We start from the raw sequence: 12271 nt of genomic DNA, 5'->3' as shown, positions 1-12271 counted from the left end.
TATCTGCTAAATAGAGAGGGGTAAGTAGCCAATACAAAGGCCTTCTATGTAACTGAGGCATACATCGATTAAATTCAAACTTGCTCTATTCAAGGTCACGTCAAAATAAAACCAAGACCCCAGTAGACACTTCCTTAGCTCCCAGAAAGGAGTAATCAATGAACCGCTAAGATGAAAAATTTGTGTTACACGTATTCTGATCTGGTCAATTGTTGAATTCAAGATGGTCAGAACTACCAGAGGCAACTGTTGGCTGTCTTTCCAACCCTAACTATGACCGAGCATCCTGGAGAAACAGTCTGTCTTGTTCAAAAACTAATACCTAAGCCAAATAATTGCTGTCCTGAGTATCCAACCCTCCTGACGCTACAAAGCACAAGACATGCAGCATCACATCTCTGCAAACCAGAGGGAAACAGAGCTCCAGCAGGAGCTCGCAAGCAGGAGATGACAACAGCTGCCCTGTAGTGCTGCTGCTGGCCACATGCCTGGGCTCCTGAGATAGCCGGGGCTGAAGACCTGTTCCTTTGGGTGGACAGCCCCAGACTACCCAGCAGACTGGCCCCAGGGCAGCCCTGTGGCCTGGTGTGGGTCCAGCCCTTGCCAAGAAGTGTCACGTCAGCTCGTGTGCTGAGCTGCATGTGCTTCCTGATCAGCTTGTCACCTCTGAGCTTCCCTGGGCAACCACAAAACCAAGCTGGGGGAAGGTTTCTTCACCTTTAACTCCTAATGGGACAAGGAACTGCACCAACAGGACATTTCTCCTTACTGCCTTCTGAATGAAGTAAAAAGGAGAATGAAGAGGTATTTTTTTTTCCCACACTTTATTTATCCTGTGTTAAAATCTGGATTTTCCCTTAAAATGCATATGCTCAGAGTTCTGTACTGTAAATAGCCCTAACAGGATGGGAAAACATTGGGTAGCTACAGAGGTCACAGACTGAACCAGCACCGCAGCAGGGGCTGCTAGCTCCTAAAACACATCCACCTTATCACAAGAAATTAAGTTTTCATTCAAGTCATGAACATGATTTGCACTGTTAGCACAAAACAGAGACAGAAAACTGTGAGAAAGTTTAACTATCTACATAGGACTGTGAACATTTGGCAAAAATGGACCTTTGGAAACTTTAATCAAAAAACCTACATTTCATTTTAATGCCGAAGGCACACTTACAACTTGCCAACTTCCCAGTATAAAATTTGGTTTGACAACTATTCATAAAAGCTAGAACCTGTCAGGTTAAAATAAGGCATTAATATTTCCCAAACAGTAAAAAATATATACTCCCAGGGAATGTAAAAGAATAAGATTTTTTAAAAAAAATCTAATTTATTGCCATTTTTTTGTGGTTTGGTTATTGAACAACACTGAAGGATGAATGAGTTTTACTTTCACTTTCTTCTTTCTCTCTGTAGCAGTATATAAAAAAATGCAAGCTACTTTTTTTCAAAAAAGAAATTTAATAACCAACTCCCAGTAAAATTCAGAAATGATTCAAGAAATATTTCCACCGACTTGAAAACCTAGAAGTGTTTAAGAACTTCTCCAGCACATTCCTCCTAGAGCACCATCCGAGATGAGCACAGAAGACATCCCTTGCACGCACTTTTGTCAAATACAGTAGAAGCATGTGGTTATACTCAAGGCATATTCTGATGTTTGATATTGAAATACCAGAAGAAACAAAGATAAGTATTACACACACACACAAAAAAAAACCAAAACAAAAACAACAACAAAAAACCACCAGCAAAGAGAAAGAGTAGCTTGGATATCCAATTCATTGTCTTGTAGATTCAGTTGTTTGTGTTAGAAACGCATAACTGATTTATTTTTAAATTCTGCTTTCCATAGGCTTATCAGAAGAAACTATGAGTCATCTATTCTTATTTGAAACATCTAAACATACCACCAAACTCGTAATTTCTGCATGACTTGCTCCAGTGTGGGACAAGCCAACGGTGCAATGCTCTGCACTACCAGTGCAAGAGAACGGGTTTCTTCCTACTCACTGGGGCTGCAAACAGAAGGGAGCACAATGTGGACGTGTAGGACTTGGCAGGTGGATAAAGGGAACAGGTTCTCTCAGCTGTAGGCCAATCAACCACCACTCACGTTATCACCTCCTGGCTGACCAGTCTCCTGCATTGGAGTCACACATAAAAGCACAAGAGCATTTAAAATGCTCCCCACGGAGTTGCGGAAATAATTCTTAATGCAAAACATTTGCATCTGAAGCCAGCCCAGCTTGGCATAAACATAGTTAAGGACAACCTGTAGGATGCTTCGGTAGGCAAAGAAAGCATGTCATAAACATTCTGGGATGCAACATGTCTACAAACATAGGTATTACCTCAATGCATTCAGTGATACATATCCAAACCTGGATAAGAAGAACTTCTGGCAGAAGCAACAACCCCTTTTAGACTTCACAGAATGAAAAAGAAACCCCCAGAGAACCCCATCTCTGGCAGGAATCAGTACATGGTGCGCTGCCATCTTGGGAGTTCCTAGCGTGTGAGATATGAACTCTGTAAGATGTACAGAGAACACTCCAAGTCACTGCAGAAAAGCAAGTAGTACAGCACAAAGACAAGCCAATTTTATTTTAGCAACCTCAGGATTCAGCAGTAGTCAAACTACAGAAAACCACTGTAACCACCTGAAGTTTCTCAGCAATCACTACAATCAGAAACTCTTAACGTGGGGGAGAACAGGCAGTGTGTTAGCTGTGTGACAAGCCTTTCTGAAAGAGCTGTTAAAAGCAGCAGAGAGTTAGTTTTCTGCATGAGGCTCTTTTCTGTAACATACTCCATTGGTTTGGGACTGAGATTTTGAAAGACTCATCTGCTTACATGTTCTGTATGTTCCTGAGCTGGCATAATGAGCTGCACTGCAGAGAAACTTATACACCACACTAGTGAGCCATCTCTCAATGACAAACTGCTATGCATTTTCATCTTTCCTAATACTTTTATTTTAGACAGAATTTCACGGAAACAGCAATATTAAATGGCATCTCATAAATTCTATGACAAGCATGCTTAAAAGTTTAACATTTCATAGTCTGAAACTAGAGTTATAAACTGTAGTGATGGCTGCAGATATGCTAACGGGTTTATGTCTCATTCAAAAAACAGGATGCCTTCTGAAATGTACACGCTGTATTACTTAGGAAGAAGTTCTCTCTAGTTTATAATTTACGAGATACTGGCAAAAACTGCTGCATGCAAGAATTGCTGGTCACGTGTATGGGGTATCATTTGTCATATAGTCATGGAATAATACTGTTTGCTTTGTAAAGACGAAGAAATAAAGCTGAGGAATACAGAATGTGAAGAGGAGACGTGTCTTATCTGGAAATAAATGCAAGGAGTGGGAAAGAGGGCAGAAGAAAGGTTGAACTGTATTGCTACGCTATATTCATGTCTTTCTAGAGGACGAGTTAGAAGTATACATTCTATTTTAGAGAGCTTAAATGAGACCCAAAAAGAGTCAAGTCCGACAGAATCAGTTTAAGGATAGACAAGTTATATTTTGTATGACAAGAAGTCTGTTACACATGCTTATTCAAATGAAACTTTAAGAATAGACTGGGGGGAAGGGAAAAAAAAACAGTGAATTTCTCCTCTTATTTTTTCCCTATTTCTAGATATCAGCTTTCTCTGATAAGAACCGGGGTCAAAATAATGGAGTCTATTCTTAGAATTTTATAGAATCTTAGAATTTTAGAGATTTTTTTCTTTGATAGAAGTTCATCCAAACTGCTAGACCCACTTGAATTTACCATTACAGCTAATCCTTAGATGTTTATTTATCAATTAAAAGTTGTTTTGCTTTTGATTCTTCTCATTTTTTCCTTACACACTTCCCATAATATTCCCCTGTGGTTCCTCAGAAACCCGTGTCACAGCTGAACTCATCCTATTTCAGACAGAATTGGACACGACCTATCTCTAGTGTCTACCTGCATAGCCTTTCAACCACCTGAAAGATTGCGTAGGGCAGCCTGGGTGCAAACACCAGCTTCTGCAAAGTTCACAAACACAGGAGGCTCAGGCTGTAGAAGACCATCTAACAATTAAATCCAGAATCTCATTTACCAAATCCTGCTATATCTCCATGTTGATCCAGGCACATTTTGAAGAGAGAGATACACTCAGTTATACAACATTTTTTCATGCATGCATCTCACAGAGCTGCAAATAAATGAATAAATAGTGCAGATAGCTATAAGCAAGGCTGATAACATGTTTTAAGTGGACTCAGTTTTTAGTAAATGCAGTTGCAGCCATCACATGAAATGAGAAGAAATTCGTTAAGTGACTGGTGAGCATAACAAAATGACCTGAAGACACAGGACTTATGTGCACAAACTCAAAACAGATGAGTCGATAGGAAAACTAAAATGCAGGGGGTGCCTGGCATGTGAAAAACTGAAGGTATCTGGGTAAGGCAGGGCAAGACCATGCAATGCCCTGGATGTGAGCAGGAGAATCAATTAGTTCTATACTTTACCGACTGCAGTGAAGCTTCTTAAGTACTGGTGTAATGTGCGAAACTGTCAAAATGCCCTGAAATATATTCAGATTTGGTGGTGAGTAACATGCAGATCTATTTCTAAAGTTTCTGTAACATCATTTTTAGTAAGAAACAACAGTAATAATAAGATGATAAAGCTACCTTCAGGAAAATTGCATATTTCAAGGCTGTGCTTCAAAAGTGGAAAATTACCCCATACATTCCTTACAAACAATACACCATTCTTAAGTGCAAGCATTTAAAAATCTCTCCTATTTCCTTTGAGGTACTCATGGGAAAGTAGTGGTGCATGTACAGAGAATGACAAAAAGTTTTGTATCATGAAGAAGGATTAAAATACCTCAACCTCCATAGCAGAAAGCTGTAAGAGCTATTATTGTTCAAATGCCTGACCAGCAATAGTGCTAAAAAGAATGACAAAATCGTGTGGAACAACATAAGAAGCAGAAAATAATTTTATTTTTAATTTAAAGGGCTGCTTACACAGTTTGGGGATTTGCTTCATTTTATTGCTGGCTGTAAGAATTAAATTTACCTATAACTCTGGTTCAGCATATGCATATGAAAAATACAAAAATACAAAGTGCTAAATAAAACTTTGCAGCTGAAATAGGCTGCCTGCAAGCTACCCTAGCATGATTCTGGGCCAAATTTTACCAGCCTCAACTCAGTAAAACTCTCCTTGGATCTGATATGTTTGTACCATACGCATCCATAATATACACTACACACACCCACTCCCTCCCCAGGAGCAGAGATTTTGATTACTTCATTCTTAACACAAGAGAAAAAAAAAAGATAAACAGAATTCTAGAGATAGTTAACTGAAGCTGAAATTCTTAAATTTTCATATCAAGGTTTATACAAGCAAGACACAAAGCCTGAACACCAAGTCAATGGAGAAGGATGGAAAAAGACAAAGCCAGCAAGAGAGACACCAGAACTCATAATACCATAAAAAGGGACTGATAATGATTTAGCTAAGAATGTTTTTGTCAGCTGACTGCTGCCTTCAGGTGGAAGATAAAATAACTCACAAAACAATGGACAAAACAGACACATAGAGAAAGGTGAGCTTTACAAGCTTATTTTCTGTTATTGTACAGAAGCAGCTTATATATGAGAATTACACGTTATTTCTCTGCAGAGAACCAATCAACTTTCATCAAAGATACTGCAGAAAAATAAAGGAAACAAACGAACCCCTTCTTAACTCCCATCCCATCCTCTTAAAAAATACCAGGAACTAATGTTCCATTAGAAAAAACACAGCTTAAAAGAGGTAAGAAGAGATTTAGCTAATGTGTCATCTAAATCAATGGTATTTGGTAGAAGAAAAAATATTTAAAGGTAGGGGATGGATGTGAGGATGGAAAACAAACAGAAAAAGGAAGATTCAAACCTAGATCCTGAAGTTAATTAAAAGCATGATTCCTTTTAAGTGCTAATGAAGGACAACAACAGGAACAAGATGAAAAGGGAGGCAAAAATCCTACAGAAGAGGAGAGAATGGTGGGTTCTGGTTTGCATCCAGCATGTGAGTTACTTCTGAAGTCATGGAATACATGAAAACTGAACATAAATAAAGACACAGCTAGCATCTGTTAATCTGGGGAAAAATACGGACTACCATTATTTTTGCTTTTCTTGGGCTATTCCCCAAACCAGCATATTATTCATTACTTTTTCAAAAGTACGTTAAAAAAAAAAACACACACAAAAATACCCCAGCAACAACCGTTGTCAGGAAGCTTCTGCTGGCAAGTTGATGTCAACAAGTTATTGATAAGTGAATTGAGTTTAAAACACTTATACCTTTTTGTGCATATTATGATACATTTATAAAGAAATCCGTACTGAGATCCTGAGAGCCTTGGTGTAGAAAACAGCTCAAGAACTCTACCTAGCACATACACACAAAGAAATAATTCACTGAGATAAAGATTTCTACAGAAAGCCATCTCCTAGGTTTAGCATTTCTTAAAGATTCTGGTTTTTCCTTGCAGTACTTAAGATAAAGCCCACATGCCCTCTTCCCATTGCCTCCCCCAGACAGTGACTTGTGAGAGCAAGGGAAATATGGAAAATTATGAAATACAGTAAATAGTATTTGATACATACTTTCACTCAAGGAAGGCTTGAAGTATTACAGCTCTCTCTTTATTCTAGATACATTACATATATGTCAAATTGAGTCTCAGACCCCACTAACGTTCATTTGGCACATAACTGACTTTTTAAAGAAGGAAGGATTCTTAACAGCAATTCCAACCTCTTTCTACTCACAATATGGAACTATGGTGGGATGCTGAGAAAACACATAGTAGATCTGCTTTGATTTTACTGCTTTATACATGAAGTGTATACTTTCCCACTGACTGAGTGGAAAAGCCTCAAATGTTAGTGTACAAAATGAAAGAAGAAAAAATTAGTGCATGCACACTTCTTATCAAAATAAAATCTCTTGAGGATGCAATCCATCTATGAACCTCTCTACTTATTCTAGTCTTTCTTGGGGCTGATCTGAATCAAACATGAAAGAAAAAAACATTTCATATCAAATATCAAAAATGTTCTTTACATTTCTTCAAAACTGCTTGGTGAAGAACCTGAATAGCCTATAAACCACTGTAAAGTAGAGGCAAGGCTCACAAATTTTAGTATTGGAAGATGATTTGAAGATACTGCACATTATTTTTGCTTTTGTGGTAGCAAAAGGAAGCAGCAAGGGCAAAGACACACATCTGAAAGCAAGTGGATTCCCCACCAGCTGACCCTTTGTCATCAAAGCAAGAGACTCCTGTGTCTGTTAAGTACTACTGCTGCAGAGACACATCTCTGATGCTCCCCTCCAATCCATGTCAGTAAACAGCTCATCAGGTATGTGGAAAGAGAATTATTGTAATATGAAAACAAGGATTCTCAGGACAAGGAGTCCTGCAAAAGTGTGGGCTTTTATTCAAATCACTTCTGAAACCTTGGTCTTTCTCTGAAGAAAGGAGAGCAGCTCCTGGCTCAATTCTCAACGAAGACACAGTGAATGACGGGGACACTGATCTATCTAAAGGCCTGGTAACTCTGCAAAGACACCCACCTTGTCCTAATCTCACTGTATTTCCTGAAGGCAAATACCATTTTACATCAAATTTACCTGGGTTTTGTTTTTACATAAATACCATTATCACTGTATTTTAAGAAAGAGAAAACAAAACAACTTTTAAACAGATTGGCAGAAATCTTCAAATAATGGTGATAAACCCGTAACTCAAGGAATCATTTCAGCAGCAGTCAGAAGGTATATTTTTGTGGATTCAATTACATTGAATTAACTGGTTAAGGGAACTGTAATCACACAGAAAAAGACAAATACACATGTTTCTTTGTGTACATACAATACCCACAAGGCTTAGGAAATCCATTCACAACAGAGAAAATACTCTAAACATATTTTAAGAGGCTCTGTCAGCAGTCTCACAGAAAGGCTCATTCACATTTATAAGTCACAAGGAAAAAGCTGTTTTCTGCCCATGCTGTATGAACAGATTTTGTTTGGTCTACAGCTCATATTTAAGTCGCAAGTAAATAAATCATCCTGGCTGCATTAGCTGACAAACCACATTCATAGTATTGAGGATAAATATTTGTTTGGGACTGAATTAACCCTTTGCAGATTTGAGCTCATGTTTACACATACTTGAGCTGCATGTATCAAAAACTTATTAATCAAATTGTAGTCAGACGTGTTTACCTGGGAAAAAAAAAAAAAGGAAGCAAAAGGAAAACAAGTGCAAGCCACTCTTTTTCCCATTTTGCTTTTAGAAATGGTTTGAACACGATGACATGATGTTCAAACAAAACCAGATTGGACAGGAGGACAGAGGGTAGAGAATCCTGACAAGCTGATAGAAATGTAAATGTAGATGTTTTCATGTCTTTACACATGCAGTTCTGTGCCCCCCAGGGACACTGGAACATAATAGCAACTTCAGCCTTATATGAAGTTCCCACTTCATTTGCAGTCTTACAGAATGCAATAGCACTGAGACTATGTTGTTACTGGATGAAGAGGTGACTAGGTGCTGGAAATGAATATGCTAATCTTAACAAAGACGTTGTATTTTTGTTATTGTCACTTTGGAGTGATTTTGCATCAAATGAAACCCTGTGGGAGAGTATCACCAGATGACTATTTGACATCACATGGTGCCTAAGCTGAACTCAACAGGATACCTCCAAAACTAAAACATACACTCAAGTTTAAGGAAAAAAAAAAAAAAAAAAGTAATGCTGTAAAACACTGCAGAAAATATTTCCACAAGTCCCTCCAGCCACCTCCCTCTCCCTCCCTTAATCTGCCAGGATCTGTTTCCCAAAGCTCCTGTAGGAACGTGATTATTAAACTGAACACCACACAGTAGAACGTGAGCTGGATCTCACTCTCCACACGCCCATTTTAAATGATGTCAGTACAAACATTAACTATTACATTCTCATTAACACCGAAATGTTTCTCTCTTCCTCTCACACAAAAAAATAGCAGTAAAACATTCCTTTAATCAACCTCTTTTCACATTTCTATCTGTGAAAAATAAAGAATTAAGAAGGATTTATCTTTGCTGCAAGTCCTGCTAACTGTTCACCCTGTCATCAATAGCATAATCTATTTATATAACGTTTTGCACAACTGTATGGAATAATATTTTCCAATGAGCAACAGGTGAATTAGTGACCTGCTGGTTCTTGTTACACCAGGTTTAAGACAATTAGAGGTCTTGGCTGAAATAAACCTTTCCTTGCACAAGGAGCATAGGCATAAAACAATTTTGAAGGAAATTGAAAGGATATCTCATTAAATGATATTTCAGACAACCAGAAGCACTGGGTACTTGGAGATGTAGCCTTGAGCAGTTTGGCATAAACTGCATCTTTAACTGTACTGCCTCACCTAGGAGTAGACTAGTTCAATATAAAAAAGGTAATTTAAAATCAATTCATATAAATGTGAACATTCAATATTTTTATTGAATGGTACAATGTTCAGAAATGCTACAATAGATAAAATGTTAAACAGCTTATTCAAAATAAAACTAACTTAAAAAAAAAAAGAAAGAAGTACCACCTGATCAGTGTTTACAGTTAGGAAATATTACAACTGAAATTCTGTTTAAAAAATAAATTCTTTAGAGATTCCAGTTACATACTAGATTAAGAAACTTGCAGAAGAAAAACTACTAACAGCACCGTAAGTTTCCCAAACAACCTTTTTAAGTTGACCAGGGCATAACAAACCTGATTCTACATAGGTTCAGTTCTGCTAACATCACAAATGAATTCCTATGTTCACATGCTTAATCCCATGAGATCTCAAGTTATTCACGGCCCCCTTGGTTTTTGCACGATTAGACGCTAAGCATGTTGTTTTCCCCCCTCTCCTGTCCTGTCAGTAGACGGTGGATCAGAGTTCAGAACACGTCTGATTTTGTTTTCTTAATCTCCAGTAATCTTCTCAGTGACACAGTATCTGTTGCAGAATATCAGGAGGCCACACCAAAGATGAATGGTTAGAGGAAATGTTAAGTTACATCCATATTTATCAAAGTAGGCTCCATATGCTGCTAAATGTTAAAACAGTATCTACTCACATACTTGAGCAGCACCGAGTATTAAGGTCCATGTTACCTTAAAGTCACACACAGAGATTATTGACAAATGGCACAGGTTTTGTAGCCCTGGACTGCTGCGGTGCTGCCTTAGCTTCTGATGCAAAGTTCAAGCTAATTCATGACTCTTAAAATAGACCACTAACACAGGGCTGTATACAAAGGACGGTTTGTACCAACTGCTGTACAGAGTTTTACACTGTGAAAATTTAACTGACGGATTCAACCAGCAGAACCCTCTGCAGTGATTCTGAGGGACAAAGAAAAAAGTCAACCTCCAAAGTCCCTCATTTCATCAGGTAGCACAGCGTGAAAACAGTAAGACAGTACATTTTGGCAACATGAAATCCAAAGCTGGAACACAAAATCTACAGTGGACATTCCCACCTGGAAAAAAAAAAGTCTATGGAAGCTTGGTCATCTGCAGAGACTGAAGCAGAAAGAATATGGAAAAATAAGCTTGAAAAGGTGAAAAAAATGTGTGAAGACCAAGACCCTGCTTAAATGTCAGTTATGGAAAAACAAAACAAAACAAAAAACTATCCAAAAAAACTGTCCATCAGCCATCTTCTTCAGCTAAGTATTTGCCCCATAGAGGTAGTCTGTTCTCATTGTACATGCTTTCAGTCCTTGTTGAAGTCCATGCTGAAGTTATGTTATACATGCTGGAATAATCCAGATTACTTTTTTTTTCTTTAAAGCTTTTTGAGCGTAATCCATTCACTAACAGACACTTGATACTTATGGAAGAACATTTTTTCCTTTCTTTAGCTTTAAATAACAAAATACAGAAGAGTCTCACCTGTGATGGAATGGGCTCTGTTCTCAATAGGTGAGCTGCCCAGTCAATGTCACAGGTTTTAATACAAGAACTATTCCTTCCATCAGTTTTCCAACATCTCTGCTTGTTAGCTCAGCAACAAGTAGGTAATTATATCATACACCACTTAAACAGGCAGGGACTGCTGACGTTCAATTTTGTGTAAAACCACAATCATATTTTGGGAATGTTTTTTAAAGTTTGAAATGGGACAACATTTGTTGACAGAGCTTAGCAGGCTTTTCAAGGAAATGTAGTGTAGTAAAACTATGCTGCTTTTAAAATATTTATCTCTTTTTAATCCTTGCAGTATATAATCCTCTTTGCAGTAGGCAGGAATATGATAACCCTTGATTGTTTTTAAGTCCTTGCTTTTTAAAAACCAAGATTTGCAAATTCTACTGCTCTGAAATTTTACTACAAATATGATTTGAAGTTTAGTTTGGATCAACTTACCTTCCATAAGCAAAGCGTCTGTCTTTGTGGTGGTCCCCAAATGTATCCCACAGCCTGAGAGAAACACTCACTTCATCCACAACATCTCGTGAGCGTTCAAGGACCTAAAACAAAATACACATTATGTTCTCTCTTCCTCCATCAAACAAGTACGTTTCTAATTTGCCTTGTAAAGAGATCAAAAGCATGCTACATCAAGAGTCTATCACATGTAGTCTTTGTTGAATGCTATATTTTATAAAACACAAGCAGAATGTACAGCTTTTAAAAGTACCTTTAATTTCAGAAAAAAATACTTTGGAATGAGAGACCTGGGGAGATGTCAGCTTCCTTGCATATCAGACCACGGCTGCAGAAGAAACTGCACGTACAATACTTGTGAGTTCATTGCTGCATTCTGGCAAAGAAAGGCTAGCCAATAAACATTAGTACAACCTCACAGCATGTGCTCCATATTTTGTAGACCTGCAGTCCTTACCTCTTGGCAGACACGGTACTGATCAATGGCCCAGACAGTTGGTACGTGAGTTGCCAGCAGCTGATACTGAGTCAAGGTTGTATTGCATGCTCTTGCACAAATTAGACGAGTCTTCCCCACTGCATTATCTCCAACCACCACACACTTGATAGTTTCAACGTTGGGTCTTTCGTAGTCCATGTCAGTGTCCATTTATCAAGAACTGTAACAAGACAGTTAGACTTATTTTCTATTACTGTACAAAACAATGCTGCTTAGAACCAGAGCCCTCTAATTCCACTTCTTCAGAGATGCTTGAAGAGGACAAAGTC

At 38.1% G+C, this 12271-nt stretch overlaps 1 protein-coding gene across 14 annotated transcripts in view; it reads right to left on the bottom strand.

The window, feature by feature from the left end:
* RHOBTB1 (Rho related BTB domain containing 1) overlaps nucleotides 1-12271 on the bottom strand; it is a 62237-nt gene that overhangs the window by 23898 nt on the left and 26068 nt on the right. For 11 of the 14 annotated variants that reach the window (XR_010833014.1, XR_010833015.1, XR_010833016.1 and 8 more), the window contains 2 exons: nucleotides 11961-12162; nucleotides 11483-11586 (listed from right to left, as the gene is read on the bottom strand). Coding sequence is in view for 7 of the 14 variants with exons in the window: in XM_048069421.2 (XP_047925378.1) it covers nucleotides 11483-11586; nucleotides 11961-12152 (296 nt within the window). In the remaining 7 variants the exon portion in view is untranslated. Of the gene's footprint in view, nucleotides 1-2016; nucleotides 2147-4522; nucleotides 4579-11482; nucleotides 11589-11960; nucleotides 12163-12271 lie in introns of those variants that run through there. The other 3 variants (XM_067001063.1, XM_067001064.1, XM_048069426.2) reach the window with 3 other exon arrangements.

The sequence above is a fragment of the Anser cygnoides genome, chromosome 7 (assembly GCF_040182565.1).
Source record: "Anser cygnoides isolate HZ-2024a breed goose chromosome 7, Taihu_goose_T2T_genome, whole genome shotgun sequence".
NCBI lineage: Eukaryota > Metazoa > Chordata > Aves > Anseriformes > Anatidae > Anser > Anser cygnoides.
The sequence above is the reverse complement of the archived record's forward strand: the minus strand, read 5'-3'. Positions and strand labels throughout refer to the sequence as shown.